At 42.6% G+C, this 24,146-nt stretch overlaps 1 protein-coding gene across 7 annotated transcripts; it reads left to right on the plus strand.

The window, feature by feature from the left end:
- The first annotated feature begins 5,594 nt into the window (after positions 1-5,594).
- LOC147911515 (mucin-16-like) lies at positions 5,595-24,109 on the plus strand. 7 transcript variants are annotated; one of them, XM_087428142.1, is made up of 7 exons: positions 5,595-5,838; positions 6,577-6,668; positions 9,154-9,189; positions 10,938-11,059; positions 11,385-11,646; positions 11,995-12,062; positions 15,291-24,109. In XM_087428142.1, the coding sequence occupies exons 4-6, from the start codon at positions 11,013-11,015 to the stop codon at positions 12,025-12,027; spliced, it is 342 nt and encodes a 113-aa protein (XP_087284268.1). In that variant the 5' UTR covers positions 5,595-5,838; positions 6,577-6,668; positions 9,154-9,189; positions 10,938-11,012; the 3' UTR covers positions 12,028-12,062; positions 15,291-24,109. The 7 variants fall into 7 exon arrangements, 4 of the variants coding, with proteins under 4 accessions (XP_087284268.1, XP_087284267.1, XP_087284269.1 ...); XM_087428141.1 differs by lacking the exon at positions 15,291-24,109 and adding an exon at positions 13,789-15,284; XR_015551158.1 differs by lacking the exon at positions 11,995-12,062 and adding an exon at positions 11,160-11,226 and having other exon boundaries at positions 5,601-5,838.
- Positions 24,110-24,146: the final 37 nt, after the last annotated feature.

The raw sequence follows: 24,146 nt of genomic DNA on the forward strand, positions 1-24,146 counted from the left end.
TCGAAATGTAAGTTATTTTCATAGGTCACAAGACCTTGCATACACTTGAAAAATAAACTACCACATTTTTGCAGATCTACTTTAAGTACCAACTAAACTTACCTTACATCTCCACTTAATTTTTTGCTTTACGTTTGTTTTGGCTTTGTACAATTTTCCTCGGGCATTCAAATGAACAAATACAAAAACATTCATACTAATTCTCCTCTAAAATTATGTGTGAAAGATTGCGAAAATGGCCACACATTAGTCTTCTCCCACTGTCTGTTTGGTCGTAGCATCCCACGTTGCCTCTGGGTAGACGTGGCCTTGTAACTTGCTTTGGCCAATGGGACATTAACAAATGACATAAGCAAAGGCATGAAAACCACTTGCTCATTGTTGCTACTTGTCCTTCTCTGTCTGCCCTTGGGAAGCCTGAGGCCATCAATATGTGAATGAGTCTAGATAGACTGCACATCTCCATTACTCCAGGTGACTTCAAGTCAACAATCAGATATGTGAGTAAGGCCGTCCTAGACCAGCCAATCCCAGCTGAGCCACCAATAGGTCCAGATCAAAATAACTGCCCAGTTAGCCCACAGAATCTTGAGAAAAAATAATCTATTCTTATTTGAAGCCACCAAATTTTAGGTTGGTTTGTTATACAGCAGAAGCTAACTGATACATTATGCTACCATTTATATATGTCCTCTCATTATTTGTGTAATTATCACAGATTTCTATTTCTTTATCCAATATCGTAGACTGGAATATTTTTCTCTAGATTAAGTCTTTGAAAGAAAATCAGAGACCATATCACGTTCCATTTTACTTTTTCTCCTTCCTCTTTTCAACCAGACATCTTTAAGCATATATATTAAGAATATCTTCACTAATTTTAAGATTATGGATATTCTTCTATATTGTCATCCACCACTGTTATACGCGGGGGATTTTTACTTTTAATTTTAGCCCTATAATCCATTTGGAATGATTTACTTGTGAATAATGTTAGTTGATGGTCCAGTGTTTTATTTTACAAATGGATATCTTTTAGTCTATAAAGCAAACACTACATCATTTTAAAAGTTGATTTGAAGCACATGGAATCTGAATAATGTTTGGAAAATTGATATCTTTGAGACACTGTTTTCAATCACAAGTATAGTATATCTCTGCATTTAATCAGAGCTTTTACACGCTTTGTATCTCTTTATAATCTTCTTCATATAACTAATGTGTAGTTCCAATTATTTTAACTACTCATCTTAAATAATTCATTGCTCTTAGGAATGGAATAATTGTTTACATGTTTAAACTAATTCTTGCTCATGTAACAGTATTTTCGATGTTTGATATAGGAATCTAGCTTCCTTATACATTACTGCACTTATTTACCAGTTCTAAATTTTGTAAGTTATGTCCCACTAAAATAATAGATTTTCTCTTCTTCTATAATATTATTTACCTCTTATTCTTTTGATTCTCATTTTTTCATGACTGTGCTCTGTATTGCCACACTGAATCACAAGTGTTTGCCAGGAGCATTTTCCTCTTCTTAAGTTTAGCGTAAACATCAGATAAATTCCTTGTCAGGGCAGAGCAGGCATCTAAGGGAGAAAAAGTAAAAACGTGAAGGGGAATCATTTCTACCTGGAAATCAACAGACTTGCTTCTCTTGGCTGTTTGGAGCTGGAGATCTTATGACAATGTGGCCAGCTGAGAATCAGAGGATCTTTCTCTAGTCCCAGGAATTAGTCTTGGTCAAATCTCTCAACCTCTTTAGACCTTAGTTTCTTCACCTGTAACATGAAGAGTTGGACGAGTCTTTTTGAGTTCTGAAATCCAGTGACAACAAGATACCCTTCACCCAGATGCACTTGACAAAGACCAGAGAGAATTTTTAGTTGTCTTCTTCTGCATCAACATTATTATCCATTTCACCCCTTAAAGACATATCAAATGTCTACTTTTGCATGACACTGATAAAACAGGTTCCATACCAAATCGTTGTTCATTGGGATAACAAATCTATAGTTAATTGTTTAGAGGTAAGTATAGAGATGGGCCCGGCTGGAAACAGCAATCAATGGGCCAAAAATTCTTGCTTTATGTTACAGCAAGGCTGTGGAAACACTCCCTAATACACCAGAATGCTTAAGTACTTAGAAAGTATGAAATAAATGGGAGCCTTGTATCCATGGTTACGAGCTAAAAAGGATATGATTTTTAAAATTTTGTTAATGATGCCATTTGCCTGCTATGGGGCTGTTCTCTGGTGAGTAAAGAGCAGATGTATTCAAGGCCACTTTCATTCCTTTAATAAATATTTACTCAGTGCCTTCCATTTGCTGCACGATAGCAGTGATCTACCCTAAGAGCATTTATATTCTAGTAGGGTGACACAGACCATAAACAAAAAGAGAACCTTGAGGTGATCAATAAAGTTACATATACATCAAACTTTTTTCATTCTGGACTATTATTCACCCTTTCCCTTCTTTGACTGTTTACCAGAAGTCTAATCATGGACTTGAAAACCCAGAAAGCATGGGTCCCAAGTTTCTTCTCACAACACCCCTGTTTCAAAGACATAGTGTTTATCATCTGAGAGTATGTCTCTTTAAGACTAAGTTCCTAGGAATCAGCATTATTTCATCACTTTCTTGAGAGGACCAATGATATTATGAAAGGGGAAAAAATATCATATGGGATTTATACTTGAAATGATGTTTCCACTCTAATTGTGTTATTTAATGTGGTGTGATTTGGGGAAAGTCAGTTACTCCTTCAGAGACAATGGTAATAATACCCTGAAAAGCATTCTATAGAGATTAAATGAAACAAAGTATGAGAAACTGCTTTGTAAATTGCAAAGCAATCTATTTCACCTCATTTTTTCTAATAATATTTTCATTTATCCAATCCTTTTTGACTCTAACAAACCTGCCTAGACTTTTATCATTTATTCAACAATAATAATGGGTCAAAATGGTTGAATATTAGAAATTTCATATGTGGTTCAACTTAATTAATAGGTCATCACAATATTTAATTTGATTATAATTACAGTTAAATTTTTCATGATGCCTTATCATGTGCCAGGCACTTTCTAGGCATCTCACATGTATTCACTCATTTAATCCTCACAACAATGCCATGGAGACAATACTATTAACCTCTATTGTATGGATGAGGAACATTAGAGGTTATATAATTGACCAAGGTCACACAGCTGGTACCCAGGCAGTCCACCTCCAAAATCTCTTTTAGGGAGCCATTAGATGTTGTGGCGCTTACATTGTAAAAGGATCACCTTGGTTCCTGGTTGGTGAATGGATCAGAAGGGACTGAGGAAGAAAGCACATGGCTACTGAAATGATCCAGGCAAGCAATTCTGAATACAGGATTTCCTTCCTTTTTAAGGCTGAATAATATTCCATTGTATAGATGCCCCAAATTTTCTTCATCCTTTCACCCACGGGTGCACAATTAGGCAGTTTCCATCTCTTGGATATTGTGAATAATATTGCAGTGCATTTTGTCAAATGATTTCCTGGCACTTAGTGAGTTTGAAAAAATTCTTATACACATTAGTTACTGTAATGAATTACCTTTCTAAATGTCTAAAGTTTAAATATTTGTCATTCTACAGAAATACCTTGCCCAATCATGATTTGTGTCTTTATCAGTTCATGAATGATCTAAGATTTTTGTACAAAAAATTGTTATAATGGCTTTTTTTGCATGTATTCAGGAACCTTGCATAATATGGGTATTCTCTGATTCTTGATTTTTAGTAGATTTTTCTAGTAAGCCTTTGGGATAGGAAGCATCTTCGTAGATGTGAGGCAGACAGCAGAAAAATAATAAAGTGATTGTTATATTTAATTATATCAAAAGAAAACTGTAGTTTTGCTAAATTGTTTTTACACAGCCTTTGCTTATTTGTAAGAGTGACACATATCATTTTATTAATGAAAAGAAAATTCAATAAACAATTTTAACATAAAACAATATCTATTGAGAACTTATATGAAAATTTTAGCAATATGCTGTCACCAATTTCCTCATCTGCAAAATGGAGATAGATAATACCATCTTCCTTATGGGTTGCTGTGAGAATACTCAAGAGTAATGTATGTAAAATGCTTATCAACATGTGGGTTGGAAAGTGATGCCCCATTCATTTTTCCACCGGGATGATGACAGCTTTTTTAATGCTTGAAGTCTGTAGTTTTCAAAATACGTTCTACTCTTGTAAAGTGAATCCTTTTTACAAATTCTTTGTAGAGTTAGATGATCCCTTTGGAAAACTAATTCAGGCTTCCGAGTGTGTGCGTGTGTGTGTATGTATACGCACATCTCTCAAATAATACTCCAAGGCTTATAATGAAAAGCTACTTTCCCCACTCTTGACTCTGGTTCCAAAAACAACTTCTTTAATTTTCTGGTTGAAAATCTATATTTCTAAATTAGCTACTCATACAGCTTTTTCATTTTTCAGCTTTTGACTATTTATAGTTTATTTCTTCTCTGAAAAAATCAGCACAGAGTTCTTACATATGTTAAAAACATAATTCCCCTTGCCCAATATAACTATTTAATGAATTAAGATAAATCAAAACTCAATGTCTACTGTTTTATGACATCAGTGTTTACCATTTTATAGCATACGAATCTTATCCAGAAATGTGCTACGTCAGATAGTATGAATACATTTTCTTTCTCACTTTTTCCTTTGACTTTTTAAATGGTAAAATTCTCTTGTTTCTTTGTTGTCTTCCTATGGATTCATCACTGGTTCATCTCCTACCAGAAAATTAAATCTCTTCTCATTAACTTCTGATGCATAAGACAATTCATGGCCTTCAGGTTTTGCTTGGGGACATCCCTCTTGGGCTTGAACATATACACAGTCCCTCATATACACAGTATGTCTGGAAGGATAGAGGAGGAAAGGATATTTATCTCTGTGCAAAAGTACCGGGAGACAGTGGTAGAGTGAGAATATTTGAAGTTTTCTTATACGTGCACCTACGACGTAGGCCTTCCTCCCCCCAGATTTTTAAAATTAAAATAGCGTTATATCCTTATCTACTGGCTTGGAACAGCAAGTTGTAGAGAAATATGAATATATGATCCGATTTTTTAACGAAATTAAGAACAGGAAATGCACAAAAAATTTAGAATTCTAAATATGGGCACATCATTCTATGAGGCTGTGTAAAGGTGGGGAAAGGAATGAAGAACAGCTGTTCAACATCCAGCTACCTGTACAGTCTAGGGGTCCACGGAAAGCCTCGCCTCCAGCCAAGACCCTGGAGCTGATTTCCTCCCCCTGTAAAGTCTGCCTGAATTATTCCAGCCACACCCCCGCCTCTTGCCGCCCCTGGAACTGGTCTCAGCCCACAACGTTCTGGCCTGCCTCCGCCCACAGCCTGGTCCCGGCTCATTGCCCTGCCTGCACCCTTGTTCCCGCCCATAGAACTGCCTCCCCGGCCTGCTGTCACTCACAGCCTTGTCCCCGCCCACAGCCTGCCCCTAGAACTTGTTCCCGCACACTGCCCCGCCCCTAGATTTTGTCCCTGTCCCTGATGCTGACCCAGGCCGCTTTCCAGCTTCTCACTCACTCTAGAAACTAGACACCTCCCCCGAGGCTGGGGTGCACGGCCTCGCCCCACCCACCGCCTCAACCCGCAGCCCCCAAAGTTCATCCTCCCCGAACGCCCGCCCGAGACCGGAACCGGAAGCGCGGGCGGCGCTCTGGATGGAGCGGGCGTTCTGTGCAGTGTATTCCGTCTTCTCGTTGCCGACCGATTTCCTGTGGACGTTCGCCCTCAGAGGCGGGGCTCGGTGAGCGGCGGGCGTTCCCGGCTCCAGTTGCGGTCCAGGGAGGGGCCTGGGCCGTGGGCAGCCCTGTCAGGGCTCGGCGTCTCTCCGTCCCCCTGCAGCCCCGTTTCCCCCGGGCTGTTCCCTCAGGGCCCCCGAGGCTGCTGTTCCTCCTGGCTCCGGGCACCGCCGTCCCCTCCTCTGAGTCCCCGTCACCGTCCTCCTTGTGATTTTGTCCCCAGGGGGCTTTAGCCACTTCTGGAGGCGATGTTTGGGTCGTTACAAATGGGGCGCTCCTGGCATCTAGGGGGGGAGGCAGGGATGCTGCTCAGCATCCTCCAGAGCCCAGGACGGCCCGACAGAGAATTATCCAGCCCCAAATGTCAGTTGTGCCAAGGTTGGGAAACCTGCTCCAGGGCCTGAAAAATCTCCCGAGCCCTGAATGAAGTGTGGAAATTGTTGACAAGTCAGCGAGTCACTTACAGGGTCCTTAAATGACAAGCTTGTTTAAAGGGTCCAGAGTCACCAAAAAGTCTCTGTCCAGGCAAGTGAGTTGAGTGACTCAAGTGCACACAGCACGAAGCTGCTTTCTCCCATCTCGGGGAGCAGCAGGTGGCTAGATAGGAATCGGGAAAATCCACCACAGCCAACAGTTACAGTTAAATCAGTAAATACAAAAATAGAAGAGTGAATGGGGTTGTCCTTTCCATCCAACACCCTATAAAAGTCCTCAAAAGCTTGTTTGCGCTTTTTATCCCTCAGACACGAAAAGCATCCGTGGAGCTCAAGTTTGAGGTGAAACCAGGCTCAGGGTCCACCTGTCCTTGCTGATCCATGGATTTCTGTGTGACCAGGTGAGTACCTTGTGGACCTGGTACCAAGAGGTTCCGGCAGCCTCCACTGTGCAGAAGACCTGCTAGTGAGCTTTCCTGGGCTCAGGTTGTCACCACCTGGAGTTACTGAGAGTGAAGGTATCTTGAGAAAAATTATTGATATTTGATGGATGGAAAGATGGTAAGCTGTGTGTGGTTCTGTGTGGTAAATATTTCAGTAAGTACAGTTATATGCAAATAAAAACACATGAAACAAACCTCAATAACTGCAAATGTGTATTATAGTAGAAAATATAGATTTACTTGCATTGCATAATACTCAAAAGTCAGGATTTATATATAATATAAATACAGAAATGTTTTCCGTGTGTATGTAGTATTAGAAGACATCCCATGAAATATTAGCAGGGATACTCAGCAACATTCCTTAGACCCATTCAATTTGATTTCTAAAGTCCTATAAATCCTCCACATAAATTTGAAATAAAGGAACATTCAGGGAAAAAGATGATTGGAACTTCTTTGTATTAATAACAAATTTAAAATTGAATTTGCCAGTAGCCAGATTTATTTTGAGCATTTTTTCTTTATGACATTTCAAATCATTTGGAGGAGTACTAAGCAACACTGTAGATTGAAGGGAAGGGTGCTAGTCTCCAAAAGACTGTCCTCTCCACCTTGCCTTCTAAAGGGAATTAACTTTGTTTCTTGAAACTTTTCTGAAATAACGGTCTGGTGATTCACGTTGCAGAGAATCTTGTTAAGTAATTTTGTATTTAGTTGTTGGCCTCTACTAATTGTGTGTGTATGTGTGTGTGCCTTTTTCATTCTAGCTTTCCTGTGATGTTCTTGAGGGGAATGTGTGCTTGTCATGCAATAGATAGTCTCTGAGGGTATAATTAATGGTGACCAACCATCCTCGTTTATTTAGGACAGTGGGGTTTTCCAGGACACAGGACGTTTAGTGTTCAAACCAGGGCAGTCCTAGACAAACCGGGATGGTTCCTCATCTCATGAGCCAGGCCCTGGGACACATGCATGGGGACCTGGAGAACCAGAGAGACCTTGTACCACCTCCATGGAATTTATATTGTATTTGGGTATTTGGATTTTAGACAGTTAATGATGAGAGTGATGTGAGAGTTTGGCACAAGGGGACTCAACCTGAGGGGGCAGGGAAGCCCTCTTGAGAAGGACTGATATTTAGCTTGAGAGCTAGATTTGGGACTGGATTTAGCTAGTTGGAGGGTTAGACTGGAGTGAGGGTGTGGGAGTGTGTTCACGAAAGTGTTTCAGGCAGAGGGACCCGCGTGAGGACACCCCTGAAGCAGAGAGCCTGGTGTGTCCATGAACTGAGAAGAGGGATGGCTGAGCCAAGTCAACACAGGGGGAGAGGTGTGAGCCAGACCAGCGAGGGGGACAGGCTGGACCAGGTCAGGAGTGACTTGGGACTCTGTTCTAAGACCAGTGGGAAGACTCTGGAGAGATGCGAGTAGAAGGATTATGTAATTAGTGTTTGGTCTAAACACGGGGGTTAAAATGGACTTCATGGTTAAGAATGAAGACTTAAGAGGCAAGATGGGATGTGCTGGGAATAAGATTAGGAATAAGATGATTGTTCCCTACACCTGGCTGATGGCTGTGGAGCAAGAAATAAGTAGAAAGAAAAGACCTTGGAGTGTAGAACCGAGAGAATGTAATGGTACTTTCTTGCCTGCATGTGTCAGATGGCACAGGGCACTGACTGTGCTCCTCGCTGCTGTCTGTGCAGACCTGCAGGTGCCCCCTCGCACAGGTCTGTGTGTTCACCCCTCTTTGCCACTCACGTGCCCCCCTCCACATCGTAAATGAAGTCAGGCCTTACTTGTGAGGGGGTTGTCTCACACGGGAGACACCTAGGAGAGCCCCTGCAAGCATCAGAGCAGCCCCTTCAGCATCTCCCTCAGCCTCCTCCCTTCCCCTCTCTCGCCTTCCACACCCAGAAGGACCCCTGCTCAGTATTCCACAACCCCATCTTCTTACTCCCCCAGGCTTGAGAAGGGTGGGGCAGCCACTGGGGTGGACATCATCTGCACCTTCCACTCTGACCCACACAGGTCCAGGGCTGGACAGAGAGTGACTCTACTGGGAGTTGAGCCATGAGACCCAGGGCGTCTCCCACCTGGGCTCCTTCACCCTGGACGGGGACAGCCTCTACATCAGTGGTGAAGGGCTGTGCTACAGCCATGCTGTCTCTCCCAGTCGGAGTTCTGTCTTACTTCCTTTGCTCTAAAGTGAGCTATGATCCATCTCTCTATCCACCCGGTCTGGGTTCAGACTTCTCATCACTGTGTGATCACTGGGTCCAGCCACCTTCCATCTCGTTGCCTCCCCCCTGAACAACTCTCCCCTCTTCCCCTCTGCTTTCCCCTCTGCTTTTCCCACAAAGGTCCCTACATCCTCCCTCTCCTTAATCCTCTATGTTCACCCCAACTCTTGCTCAGCTCGTCTTGCCTTCTCTCCACAGGTTACACCTATGGAGCCGTGGCCCCGACAACCAACAGTGAGTATTCCTGGCCCTGATCTCCTAGGTCCCGTCCGCATTTGGGGATGGGGAGCACATGTTCTCCTACACCTGCTGTCCTTGGTGAGGGAAGGACCTGGAAGGGCCCTAATTCATCCCTTCTCTCCCTCCCGCGTTCTGGTGGAGAGTCCCAGCCCAGGGTGAGAAAGCCTTAGGCAGAGACATGTTCTCCACACATTCTGACCCCACGTGGTTTACACTTTAATTCTGCTAAAGCGCCGCCCTTGGTCCTCCTTTTCCAGGTATCCCATCCGTCTGTCCAGTTTTCTGCCCATCCATCTGTCTCTCCTCCGAGTTCAGTCTCTCTTGTTCACCTATCTCTCTCTCTTGGGCTCCTCTCATCCACAGGCTTTCTCATCTCTCTACTCACACAGTCACCCGTCCCCTCACTCTCATTTATGCTTCATCTGTGAATGGTGGTCCTGGGACAGCCACTGCTGGAGCCCGGGTGAACTTGGGGACTCCTCCCACTCTATCCCTCCCTGAAGAGAACCCTCGCCACAGCTCCTGAGCCAGCCACCACGTCCCTGCATACTTGAACATCACCTGTGCTACCAGAAGCCACCACAGGTATCGGGGGCCACTTTTCTTTTCCAAGAGAAGTTCTCCGGCCCCAATCCTCCACCAGCCAGTTGTGATCCAGGAGCTGGGAAGCCAGGGTGTGAAACTCTGGTTTTAGGGCAATCATGCTGATCCCAAAGATTATACCAGCAATTCAGTCTAAGGCCAGCCCTCAGAGAGCCCCTAGTCTTGTTAAATTAACACACCATTATAATACAATGTGGGATGTTTCAGGGAGAGGCACCTGGCATAATTTGGAGGGGAAGAGCTTGCTAGAGAAAGTTTCACCAGAATGGAGTCTTTAAGAATGAATAGGAGGGCCGGCCCTGTGGCTTGGTGGTTAAGTGCGCGCGCTGCAATGCTGGCGGCCCGGGTTCGGATCCCGGGTGCGCATCGAGGCACCACTTCTCCGTCCATCCTGAGGCCGAGTCCCACATACAGCAACTAGAAGGATGTGCAGCTGTGACATGCAACTATCTGCTGGGGCTTTGGGGGGAAAAAAATAAAATAAATAAAATCTTTAAAAAAAAAAAAAAAGAATGAATAGGAGGGACCCTGGCAAATAGAGGATGAAGGGTTGTCCTGGCAGAGTGAATTCCATGAGCAGAGGCTCCAGCCAGAAACAACATGCTGTAAGGGGAGAATTGAAACGAATTTGGTTTGCATGAAGCATGAAGTTTAAACCGCAGTAGATGGAGAAAATGAGACTGAAAGGTCAGCAGGAGCCAGATTGAGTAGAGCCTTGAGTGCCAGGTCAAGAAGGTTGAACTAAACACTGAAGGCCATAGGGAGCCATGGGTGGTACTAGAGCAGTGGTGGCCCTAGTGAGGTATTCATTTCAGAAAGATTCTTCTAGTGGTCCATGTAGAACATCCTTTAGACAGAGCATCCAGTGAGCCTGCTGGGGTGTTGGTCTGGGTGAAAGAAGTTAAGACCTGAGCTGGGACAGGGATGGAGTATATGTGAGGACCAGTGTGCAAGGTGAATGGGTGTTACTGGGAAGGAAGAGGAGCTGAGCAGATATGCTGGTTCTGACTTGCATGACGACACGGGTGGGTGGTGGTGCCACTGTGAGAGAAGACGACAGATGATAATGAGTGCAGGACTCTGGTCTGGTCTCAGGCCAGCTCTCAGAGATGGCCATCGCTCTCCCTCTTTTCTTGCAGCTTTGGGGCACAACCTGAAGACCCTCACAGTCACCTTCCCCATCTCCACCCTCTGGTATTCATCAGACAGGAGCAATGGCTCAGCCACGTTCAACTCCATTGAGAGGGTCCTGCAGAGCCTGGTGAGACCCTGTCCCAGCAGCTCCTGGTGGGTTAAATCCCACCGAGCCCCTCCCCTAACCCCTGTCCCTCCTGCTCATCCTCCTCCTCCTTCCTCCCCAGCTGGATCCTTGTTCAAGAGGAGCAGCCTGGGTCCCTTCTACTCGAGTTGCAGACTGGTCTCCCTCAGGTGAGACCCTCCCCTCAGCATTTGCCCCTAATGACCACTTTTGTGACCACCCCTCTCTGTCTCCCCACTGTCCTCCCATTTCCTCCTTCCACTTCTGGCACCCACCCCCAGAGGTTTCAGGACCTCTCTCTAGAGTCCCCACATCCCTCTCTCCCCAGGCCTGAGAAGGATGGGGCAGCCACCAGTGTGACGCCGTCTGCACCCACCACCCTGATCCCGTGGGCCACCGTCCCTCTGTGCTGGGAGCGGAGAGTCTCCACCTGTCTGTTCTTCCTCTCGGTGGCTCCAGGCTCTGCAGCCCAGAGTTTATCCATCCAGAGAGAGCACCAGCTACATTTCCACATCATCGTCGGGAACCTCAGCAACCTGGAGCCCACATCCTCGGAGTACACCGCCCTGCTGAGAGACACCCAGGACCAGGTGGGGTCTCCCCTCTCCCGTCTCCCCTTGCCCTGAGGGCAGCGTCATTCCTCTGCCTGACTTACATTTGTTACGTGATTGTTTCACCCCTTCACTTTCCCTGCATGTGTGGCTTCTCTCAGTGTCCAGAGGTGATGTCCTAGCTGCCTTGCCCATTTCCCACTTGGGTAAACTGAAGCTCAGAAAGGGGAGTATTGTGCCTAGGGTCACACAGTCAGTTAGGGGCAGAGCCAGGATTTGAAGTCAGGTCTCCCTTGCCCAAGGTCTGTGATCTTTCACTGGCTCCAGTGGCGCCCTGCATCCCCAGGAGAACTCCATCTCACCCACTCTCCCTCGCGTTTGTTCTAGGTCACCAAGCTCTACAAGGGCAGCCAGATGTGAGACATATTCCACTCCTGCCTGGTCACCAACTTGATGTAGGTTGAGGAGATTGGAAGCATTGGCTGAGCTGGTGGCTAATGACTCTGAGCTCAAGTGACACATCCTTGATCTGGATGTCACTGACATGGTGCCCATTCTGCCCCACATCCTTGTCAGCTAATCCTACCATCTCCTTCCATAAGTTTTTGGGGAATGAGAAAAGCATTAACATTTGGGGCCACCAACCTCCAGCATCCTCCTCCTCTTCCTCTTCTGGAGACTTTCAACAAATATCAGCAGTCTAACAGTGTTCTCCAGTAGTGGAGCCACTAAGCACATGGGGCAATTTAAATTTTTTATACACCTATTTCGATAGGGATCACATACTGTGTGGGGGGAGAAGTGTACTTTTTAGGTTTTTCTATATACAATATCTTCTCCTCTGCAAAACAAATAGTTTTACCTCTTCCCTTCCAATCTGGGTTTCTTTTATTCCTTTTCCTTGCCTAATTGCCCTGATTAGAACCTCTAGTACCTGTGATTAACATATGAGATAAGGGAAGACATCATTGTCTTGTCCCTGGTCTTAGGGGGAAATTTTCAGTCTTTCACCATTGAATATGGTGTTAGCCGTGGGTTTTTCATCGATGCTGTTTATAGGTTGAGAAAGTTTTCTTCTATTCCTAATTTGTTGAGTGTTTACTTTTTTTGACATGAAGGGCGTTGTATTTTGTGAAATTCTTTTCTGTATATGTGGTCGAGATTGCGTGGTATTGGCCCTTATTCTATTAATATGGTGTATTACATAATCAAGTTTTCAGATATTAAGCCAACCCTTCAACTAGAGGTGAGAGATTAAGATGTTCTCAAGTCTTTCCCTGGCATGCCACAGCCCTGAGCCCTTGTGGCCTTCTAGATGCCCGCAAATACACTGCAGCTTTTCAAAGGCCCCTGTGGACATCTCATTCTCCCAATTTTTCTTCTAAGATTTGGCTCACCTCTTGCCTGCCTCAGCTGATATCACTCCCTCAGGCAACTACAATAGAAAACAATTAGCCCTGATTGTTTTTAGCAAGTGCCCTGGGTTTGGACTTTCCTCCCTGGGCAAGCTCTGAGTCAAGTAACTACAAGCCCTGAACATGGGGCTTTTTCAGGGAGCTGCCAGGCAGGTCAGCTAGTGACAGTTCGGTGGGGATGGGTCTTTTGAGAGCTCCAAACCCATTATGGCTGCTGGGCTGCTGGATGTCTCAGCCACTATAGTTCTGAGAATGACAGTTTTCAAAGTTATGGAGGATATTGTGAGAGCAGGATGGGATAGTGCAAGTTATAGTGCCACAAAGTTGGCTCCCTTTATCAAGATTCCACCATGTTTCTTCACTAAACCCTCCTCAGATTCTTACAAGCCGTCGATTAATTTCTAGACTTCTGAAAAGTTGATTTTGACCATTTTTACCAGTGTTCTCATTGTTTTTATGCATTTGCAGAAGTCCTTACTCCAAAGTTTCCAAAATGTTCTCCCGGTGGTTATTTATTTATAAATTAATTACTTAAAATGAAATTATGTGAGAAATTCAGTTCCTCACTCACACACACTAGCCACATTTTAAGTGCTTGATAACAACATGGGGCTAATAATGAGTGTATTTGGTAGTGCAGACAAATGTTTACATTATTGCAGAAAGTTCTCTTGGACAGGACCCTGAAGCAGGGAATCTAGAATCAGGGTAGAATTCCAGACACCCTTGTTCATCCCTTGTGCCCTTCCAGGTCTGTCCCCCACAGTAACCACACTGGAGTGGACTCCCTGTGTACCTTGCCACCTTGGCACAGAGACTGGACAGAGTTGCCATCTATGAGGAATTCCTGTGGCTGACCCAGAATGGTACCCAGCTGCAGAACTTGACCCTGGACAGGAAGAGTGTCCTTGGGGATGATACGGCTCCCTGGTCATTGGGAAAGAAAGTGAGGCCTTTCCGGGGACTCTGGATGCCTGGGGCTTAGAGAGCATTGAACTTTCTCAGGCTGGCAGGAGGTGGCGTAGTCCCCCAGTCTTTCCCCACCATTGAGAGAGAGAAAAGGAAACCAGAGTAATATAGGAGGCCCTCACCTTCTCCTAGACAACTCTGTGACCTAAAGGTAGTCACCTCCCTTCTCTGGACTTTTGTTTCCTTATCTCTGCACTGACAGCAACTGGGCCAGATGGTCAGTGAGGGCCTCCAGCTGTGTGTGAAGCAGACTCACAGGTTTGGGGGTGGATGTAGTTTCTGATCCACAAGCTATAGTTTGCCAAGTCCCACTCTAGATGATCACCAATGCGCTAGAACTTTCTGCAGTGGTGGAATGTTCTATATCTGTGCTGTCCAGTGCACAGCCGCATGTGGCTGTTGAGTACTCGAAGGATGGTATTGTGACTGGTCTTTATTGTTACTGATTTTTAATGTTACTGAGGTACTAGAATTTCTATTTTATTTACCTAAAATTAATTTTAATTCAAAAGATACTTCTAGCTGCTCCATATCAGACAGCACACCTCTAAGAGGTTGTCTGGGTAGAGGTACAAGTAGAGGGACCTGCACCCCTCCCCCCATGCCCACTGGGTGCTGTGTGTCCTACCCTCCTGGAGTTTATCTTGTAGCTGGGAATAACAAGAATAGAGAATTGAAACATCAATTATTTGATGTGAACAAACTCATACTTGGAGGTGGTAATCAGAGAAGACTTCCCTGCAGGATATTACATTGTAGGTTAAGCCTAGAAAATGAATATTAAGCAAATAGATAAAGGAGAAGGGGCTGATGTGTTTCTAGGCACGGAAGAACACTTTTGAGTTGGATTTTACAAATTTAGAGAGATCCCATAGGCTTGCCAACTGTGATGACCCATTCTGCCCCCGGCTGTCATAAGAAAGTCCAGCCCAAATTCAGTCCTCTGTGCCCAGAGGTATGAATTTGGTTTAATTTATTACACTTTTGTTCTGTGATAATGGTCTTGGATTTTGTAGCAAAGTGTGCTCACTTTTTAGGGATGGAAACTAAAATGGGGTGAAACATGATGATGTCTACTTGACTTTAATATTTCATTGAAAACATGGGATGAATCAAGGGTGGCAAGTGTTAATAATTTATACATTGATGCAATATTGTTTTAATTAGATGGAATATACATGGTTAAATCTAGATGATGGATGTTTATGAGACTGTTCCCTTTATTTTTCTGTGTCTAAAAAGTTTTATTAAAAAGAGTGAAACACACTCACATGCATTCTCCATTTCATTCACTTCCAGAGTATTCTCCCAACAGAGATGATGCCTTGACTCAGAAGCCTGGTAAACCTGCAGGAAGCCCCAGCCCATGGTACGGGGCGAGTATCTTGATGCTGTGCCTCATCAAACAGAACCATGTGCACAGGGTCTTGGATGATGAGGAAAGTTGGCCAACACTTGTCAAGGAGGGTTGAGGCACAGTGGGGTCACCAGGAGCCCTGGGGCAATGACAGGACGTGGCTACCCCACCACATGTCTCCCCAGATCTCCCCTTCTGGGCCCTCATCCTCATCTGCTTGGCGGGACTCCTGGTGCTCATCACAGGCCTGATCTGCTGTGTCTTGTTAAGACATGACGTGTTGCTTGTCTTCTTACTATTAGGTTGTAAGAGCTCTTTATATATTATAAATACATGTCTTTTTCTAGGGATATGTTTTGCAGATGTTTTCTCCCAGTCTGTGTGTGGCTTGCCTTCTCCTCTTCCACATGAGTCATTGGGGAAATGTAAGTGACAGTCATCATGAGATTCCACCACACTTAAGAGTGGCTAAAATTAAAAAGACTGACTATAGCAAGTGTTGTTGAAGATGTCAAGTCACTGAAACTCTCATCGAGTGCTGGTGAAAAATAGCTTGGATGCGTCTTTAATAATTACATACGTCTACCCAGCCATTCCTCTCCTAGGAATCCATCTAAGGGAAATAAACACATATGTCTATACACAGACTTGTACACACATGTTGATAACAACCTATTTATAGTAGATAAAAATGGAAAACAACCCAAATGTCCATTTACTGGTGAACGGATACACAAAGTGTGATATATCCCCACAGTGGGATACTATTCAACCATAAAGAGGAATGAATTATTTTTTTTCTTTTTCACTTATTCTATTGAAATTATAAAGGGTTTTAACATGGTGTAATTTCGGGTGTTCATTATTATTTGTGAATTTCTGTATAGACTGCATCGTGCTTACCAGCAGTAGTCTAACTTTTATCCATCACCATGCATATGTGCCCCTTTAACTCTTTCACTCAACACCCAGCCCCCTTCCCCTCTGGTAACCACTAATCTCTTCTCTTTATCCCTGGATATGTTTATCTTCTACATATGAGTGAAATAATGCTATTTGTCTTTGTCTGGCTTATTTCGCTTATCATCATACCCTCAAGGTCCATCCAGGTTGTTGCAAACAGGACGATCTTGTCTTTTTTTCCTGGCTGAGTAGTATTCCATTGTATATAATACATACCACATCTTCTTTATCTGTTCATCTGTAGCAGGGTACTTGGATTGCTTCCATGTCTTGGTTATTGTGAATAATGCCGCAGTGAACACAGGGGTGCATAAATCTCTTTGAATTGTTGATTTCAGTTTCTTTGGATAAATACCCAGTAGTGGGATAGCTGGAAGGTATGGTATTTCTATTTTTAATTTTTTGAGAAATCTCCATACTGTTTTCCCTGGTGGCTGCACCAGTTTGCATTCCCACCAGCAGTGTATGAGGGTGACCTTTTCTCCTTATCCTCTCCAACATTTGTTATTTTTTGTCTTGGGAGTTATAGCCATTCTGACAGGTGTAAGGTGATCTCTCATTGTAGTTTTGATTTGAATATCCCTAATAATTAGTGATGTTATACATCTTTTCATGTGCCTGTTGGGCTTCTGTATATCTTCTTTGGAAAAATGTCTGTTCATATCCTTTGCCGGTTTTTAGATTGGATTATCTGTTTTTTTGTTGTTGCGTTGTATGAGTTGTTTATATATTTTTGAGATTAACACCTTGTCAGATATATGATTTGCAAATATTTTCTCCCAGTTGGTGGATTGTCTTTTCGTTTTTTTTTTTTTTTGTGAGGAAGATCAGCCCTGAGCTAACATCTGTGCTAATCCTTCTCTTTTTTTCTGAGGAAGACCGGCTCTGAGCTAACATCTATTGCCAATCCTCCTCCTTTTTTTTTTTCCCCAAGTCCCAGTTGATAGTTGTATGTCATAATTGCACATCCTTCTAGTTGCTGTATGGGGGACACGGCCTCAGCATGACCGGACAAGCGGTGCGTCTGTGAGCGTCCGGGTTCCGAGCATAGGCCGCCAGTAGAGGTTCGCGTGCACTTAACCTCTAAGTCACGGGGCCGGCCCTGTCTTTTCATTTTGTTCATCGTTTCCTTTGCCTTGCAGAAGCCTTTTAGTCTCATGTAGTCCCATTTGTATATTTTTTCTTTTCGTTCCCTTGCCTGAGTAGACATGGTATTGGAAAAGATGCTGCTAAGACCGATGTCAAAGACTGCACTGCATATATTTTCTTCTAGGAGTTTTATGGTTTCAAGTGTTAGAGTCAAGTCTTTTATCCATTTCGAGTTAATTTTTGTGTATGGTGGAAGATAATGATCTCCTTTCATTCTTTTGCATGTGGCTGTCCAGTTTTCCCAACAGCATTTATTGAAGAGACTTTCCTTTCTCCATTGTATGATCTTGGCTCCTTTGTCAGAGATTAACTGACCACAGATGTGTGGTTTTCTTTCTGGGCTTTCAGTTCTGTTCCATTGATCTATGAGTCTGCTTTTGTGCCAACACCATGCCATTTTGATTAGTATAGCTGTGTAATATATTTTCAAGTTAAGATTGTGATGCCTCCAGCTTTGTTCTTTCTTCTCAGGATTGCTTTGCCTGTTCACGGTCTTTTGTTATTCCATATACATTTTAGGATTCTGTGTTCTATTTCTATGAAGAATGTCATTGGGATTCTGATTGGGATTGCATTGAATCTGTAGATTACTTTAGGTAATATGGACATTTTAACTGTGTTTATTCTTCCAATCCATGTGCATGGAATATCTTCCCATTACTTCAGGTCATCACTGATTTCTTTCAATAATGTCTTATAGTTTTCATTGTATAGGTCTTTAACCTCTTTGGTTAAATTTATCCCTAGAAACATTTTTCTTTTTGTTGCAATTGTAAATGGGATTGTATTCTTGAGTTCTCTTTCTGTTAGTTCATTATTAGAGTATAGAAATGCAACTGATTTTTGTAAGTTGATTTTGTACACTGCAACTTTGCTGTAGTTGTTGATTATTTCTAATAGTTTTCTGATGGATTCTTTAGGGTTTTCTATATTTACAATCATGTCCTCTGTAAACAGCAAGAGTTTCATTTCTTCCTTTCCAATTTAGATTCCTTTTATTTCTTTTTCCAGCCTAATTGCCCTGGCCAAAACCTTCAGTACTATGTTGAATGGGAGTGGCGAGAGTGGACACCTTTGTCTTCTTCCTGTTCTCAGAGGAATGGCTTTAAGTTTTTCACCATTAAGTATGATGTTGGCTGTGGCTTTGTGATATATGGCCTTTATACTGTTGAGGTACGTTCCTTCTATACCCATTTTATTGAGAGTTTTTATAATAAATGGATGTTGGATCTTCTCAAATCCTTTCTCTGCATCTGTGGAGAGGATCATATGATTTTTATTCCTCATTTTGTTAATGTGGTGTATCACATTGATTGATTTGCAGATGTTGAACCATCCCTGTATCCCTGGTATAAATTCCACTTGATCATGGTATATGATCCTTTTAATATATTGCTGTGTTCGATTTGTTAATATTTAGCTGAGGATTTTTGCATCTGTGTTCATCAGCGATATTGGCCTGTGATATTCCTTCTTTGTGCTATCCTTGCCTGCTTTTGCTCTCATGGTGATGTTGGCCTCATAGAATGAATTAGGAAGTGTTCCATCTTCTTCAACTGTTTGGAATAGTTTGAGAAGCATAGGTATTAAATCTTGTTTGAATATTTGTTAGAATTCTCCATAGAAGCTAACTGGTCCTGGACTTTTGTTATTTGGGAGGTTTTTGATGACCATTTCATTCTCTTTACTTGTGATTGCTCTGTTCATTTTCTCTCTTTCTTCTTGATTCAGTTTTGGGAGGTTGTGTGAATCTAAGAATTTATCTCTTTCTTTTAGGTTATCCAATTTGGTGGTATGTAAGTTGTTCAGTGTATTCTCTTATTGTCCTTTGGTTTTCTGTGGTATCTGTTGTAATTTCTCCTCTTTCATTTCTAATTTTATGTCTTTGAGCCTTCTCTCATTTTTCTTAGTGAGTCTGGCTAAGGGTCTGTCAATTTTGTTTCAGTCTTCTCAAAGAACCAGCTCTTTGTTTCATTGATCCTTTCTACTGTTTTTTTTTAGTCTCTATTTCATTTATTTCTGCTCTAATTTTTATTATTTCCCTCATTCTGCTGACTTTGGGCTTCATTTGTTCTTCATTTTCTGGTTCTATTAGGTGTAGTTTAAGGTTACTTATTTGGTATTTTTCTTGTTTGTTGAGGTGTGCTTTTATTGCTATGATTTTAACTGCTTTTGCTGCATCCCATAAGAGTTGTTTTGTTGTCATTTTCGTTTGTCTTCAGGTATTTTTGATTTCTCCTTTGATTTGCTCATTGTTCCAATGTTTCTTCAGTCGTGTGTTCTTTAGTCTCCACATATTTGTGACTTCCCCATCTTTTTTCTTGTAGTTGATTTCTAGTGTCATAGCATTGTGGTCAGAAAAGAAGCTTGATATGATTTCAATCTTAAATTTATTCAGGCTTGCCTTGTTTCACAACATATGGTCTATCTTTGAGAATGTTCCATGTACACTTAAGAAGAATGTGTATTCTGCTGTTTTGGGAGGGTATGCTTTATGTATATCGATTAAGTTCATCTGATCATATGTTTCATTTAATTCCACTATTGACTTGTTGCCTTTCTCTGCATGATCTATTCATGGATGTAAGTGAGTTGTTCAGGTCACCTGCTATTATTGTGTTGCTGTTAATTTATCCCTTTGTGTCTATTAAGTGTTGCTTTATATTCTTTTGTGCTGCTGTGTTAGGTACATATATTTTTATAAGTGTTATGTTCTCTTGGTGGAAAGTCCCCTTTGTCATTATATACTGCCCCCTTTGTCTCTCATAGTCTTTTTTATCTTGAAGTCTGCTTTGTCTGATATAACTATGGCAACACCTACTTTCTTTTATTTGCCATTTGATTGGAGTATTTACTCCCATCTCTTCATTCTGAGCCTGTTTTCTTTTAGAGCTGAGATGTGTTTCCTGGAGGCAGCATATTGTTGGGTCTTGTTTTCTAATCCACCCCACCACTCTGTGTCTGTTGATTGGAGAATTCAAGCGATTTACATTTAGAGTGATTATTGATACTTGAGGGCTTAATCCCACCTAATCTATATTTTCATTGTTTCTCTTCCTTTGTGTTTCTGACTACCATTTCACTTTGTGGGTTTTCATGGAGGTTGTCTCTTTTTTTATGATCTATGGCTCTGCTCTGATTTTTTGTTTGCTGGTTACTGTGGGGTTTGTATGAAGAACTCATAGATGAGATAGTCCATCTTCTGATAGCCTCTTATCTCCATTAGCCTAAGCAGGTTCCATCGCTTTCCTCTTCTCCTTCTGAGTTATTGTTGTCACAAGTTATTCATTTTTGTGTTGTGAGTTTGTGACTAAGTTGAAGTGTTTATAGTTACTTTTGATGCTTTCCTTCCCTTCTTCTTTTAAGTTATAATTAAGTATTTGCTACCCTGTTGTGAAACAGAGCTTTAGCTCTCTGATTTTGTCTGTCTATTTATCTCTTTGCTCAAAGCTTTGTAGACATATGCCTTCTTTTTATTTCGGGTATGAGGACGTTCTTGATCATTGCTTGTATGGGAGATCTAGTGGCGTTGAACTCCCTCAGCCTTTGTTTATCTGGGAAAACTTTTATTTCTCCATTGTATCATAAGGATCATTTCACCGGATAGAGTATTCTTGGCTGAAAGTTTTTGTCTTTCAGTATTTTTAATATATCATTCCATTCTTTCCTTGCCTGTAAAGTTTCTGCCAAGAAATATGCTGAAAGCCTGATAGGTGTTCCTTTGTAGGTTATTTTCTTCTGTCTTGCTTCCCTTAATATTTTTTCTTTGTCATTGGCTTTTGCCAATTTTACTATTATATGCCTTGGAGAAGGTCTTTTATTGTTGATGTTATTAGTCGTTCTGTTGGCTTCATGTATTTGTAAGTCCGGTTCTTCCTCAGGTTTGGGAAGTTCTCAGCTATTATTTCTTTGTACAAGCTCTCTGCTCCTTTCTGCCTCTCTTCTCCCTCTGGAATACGTATAATTCTTATGTTGCTTTTATAATTGAGTCGTATATTTCTCCAAGAATTCCTTCCTTTTTTAAAAATCAGAGTTCTCTCTCCTCGTCTACTGGAAGAATTTCTATATTTCTATCCTCTAAATCACTAATTCTTTCATCCATAATATCAGCTCTATTTTTTAAGGATTCTAGATTCTTTTTTATCTTTTTAATTATGTTCTTCATATCCAGATTTTCTGCTTGTTTTTTTTTAATAGCTTCAGTCTCTTTGATGAAGTATTCCTTTTCCACATTAATTTTATTCCTGAGTTCATCGAACTGTCTGAACATTCTTGTAACTTGGTGAGTTTCTTTATGACAGTTATTTTGAACTCTGTCATTTAGATTGTAAATTTCTGTGACTTCAAGTTTCGTTTCTGGAGATTTGTCATTTCCTTCTGCCCTGAATTGTTACTGTAGTTTCTTATGGTGTTTGATGAACTAATCTTTTGCCTGTGTATTTGTGGTAGTATCAGTTCGCAGATTCCACCTGCTACCGCTGTGGGGGAAGCATGAGCTGTGTTTCTGATCCCACCCCATATGCTGAAAGTTGCGTGGGTACAGTGGGTGTTTCCACTCGCTGGTAAAGCATTCCCACTGGGCTCAGAGCTGCCGCCACCTGGAGGCACGTGCACAGTTGTGAGACCACAGCACTACTATGGGTATTTGTGCCACCATGGAAAGCATTTGCATGTGCGTGTATATCTGCTGCTGCCTTTACTTATGCTCGTGCCAGCCTCTGTGTTTGGTGGGTAGGGCTTCTTCATGGGTTCTGAGCATTGGCCAATCATTGGGACTGCAGTGGCACGGTGCGCTTTCCAACCATCCAGGAAAGCATTCATGTGCAGGTCCAGGGCTCCTGCCAACCCCTCCCAGAATTGCACCAAGGCGCATTCCTACTTTTGGGGATGCAGCATTACTATTTGTTCTCACACCAACATGGGATGTGCTCGGGTGTGTGCACAGTGCTGCCAAGGAAGGATTGGGGATAGGAATGAGTTCATAGTACATGCAATGAGAAACATAAATGTCAAAATATTTATGCTGAGTGAAAGAAGCCAGTAAAAAATGAGTACATAGTATATGATCCCATTTATAAACATTTTTGTAAAATCTATAGGGACATATACCAGATCACTCGTTGCCTGTGAATGAGAATGTGTTTGCAAATGGCAGGGAAGGAGGAATTAAAATGAGCATGAGGAAATTTGGGGAAGATAGCATTCCTTTTCTTGATTGTGGTGATGATTCAATAAGTTATAATCAAAATTGTATCAAATTGTTCACTTTAAATGTTTGCAGTTTTCTGTATGTCGTTAATACCTCAATTAAGCTAGAACATGTAGGGGAAAGAGAGGGAGAGAGAGCTGAATGAGGGAAAAGGCAAGGAAAAGAAGGACTGAGGGTGAAAATTAAGTGTAAAAAAGGAAGAGGGAGACACAGGAGGCATCGGGTCTCTGTGGCTTTGGCATCTCCTTCCCCTGGAGTCTCCCATACTGGGCAGCTGACTGGACCATTCTGATGCGCTCTCCACACCTCACAAGTCACTGTCTGCCAGCGGAAGAAGGAGGGTGACTATGAGGTCCAGTGATGACGCCTGGGCTATTACCTGCCTCATGGCGACCTACGGAAGCTGTGATGAATAGATATGACTAGATCTGAGGTCCCTTTTTCCCAGCTGGGGTCCAGAGGAGCTTGACTGGAACAGAAAGAAACCACATTGGACGGACACAGGCTCTGAGCCTTTCTAGACTTGGCCCCTGACTGGCTCACAGGGGACTAAGCTGAAAGGTTTCACCTTCCTTAAGTCCTGAAAGTGACTGCAACTTCTGTCCTGTGGTGTCACAGCAGTTCATCCCTCAGGGACACCAGAATTGGTGAAACCAGCACAAATGTTGCCATCATGTAAAATCGAATCCCCACTTCAGTGCAAGGTTTCCCTTCTTAGGAAAATTTAGAACATCCCTCCCCTTGACTCTGTGCAGCCATCACACCCCTCTCGGTTCCTCCATATTCCTCCCCCACTGAAGCACTGGCAGTCTCAGGTTCCGCTTTTCTGCTTCATTCTCTGAAGCTCAGATTCACCAGGACTTCCAGATCAATCTCCCTCGATGGATCCTCTCCCTACTCATGGGTCCTCCATGACGGGAAACAGGCCAAGATGGGAGGAGTGGGTGAGACATGATTCTGCAGTCACCTTGGGCCTTGGGAGCTGAAATGACTAGGTGTCTGGGAAGCCTGAATCCCAGAGTAACACCAAGGCTCTGGGAAGAGAGTATCTGCTCTGGATGTAAAAGTGAATAATACTCGTTGGGAGAATTCTGAGGGAAAAGAAAGTGTCTTTTTCATCTTTCTCTGTACAGAGTCCAACTAGCCTCACAGCAGAGGCTCCCCAACAAGCAGCCCAGAGCATCCCAGGCGTGAGGCAGGCTGCGCTGTCCTGCAGTGGGTCTGTGGGAACAGATTACATTATCTGTACACACTGTGCAGACGACCACAGCTGAAGATACTCAAGGGCTGAGAATTAAAGTCACAGTCATGGCACTCTCTCAGACTTTTTGTGTGTGAGCTTCACATTCTCAATCTGAAGCAGAGATTCTCTGAGAATGCACACTCTGAAGATTCTAATGATTAATAATATTAATATATTATTATTATACATTGCATACATTATACCTTATATACTGTACATTATAATTATAAATTA

This window comes from Ceratotherium simum, unplaced genomic scaffold, assembly GCF_057802395.1.
Source record: "Ceratotherium simum simum isolate JZ-2026a unplaced genomic scaffold, ASM5780239v1 HiC_scaffold_43, whole genome shotgun sequence".
Classification (NCBI taxonomy): domain Eukaryota; kingdom Metazoa; phylum Chordata; class Mammalia; order Perissodactyla; family Rhinocerotidae; genus Ceratotherium; species Ceratotherium simum.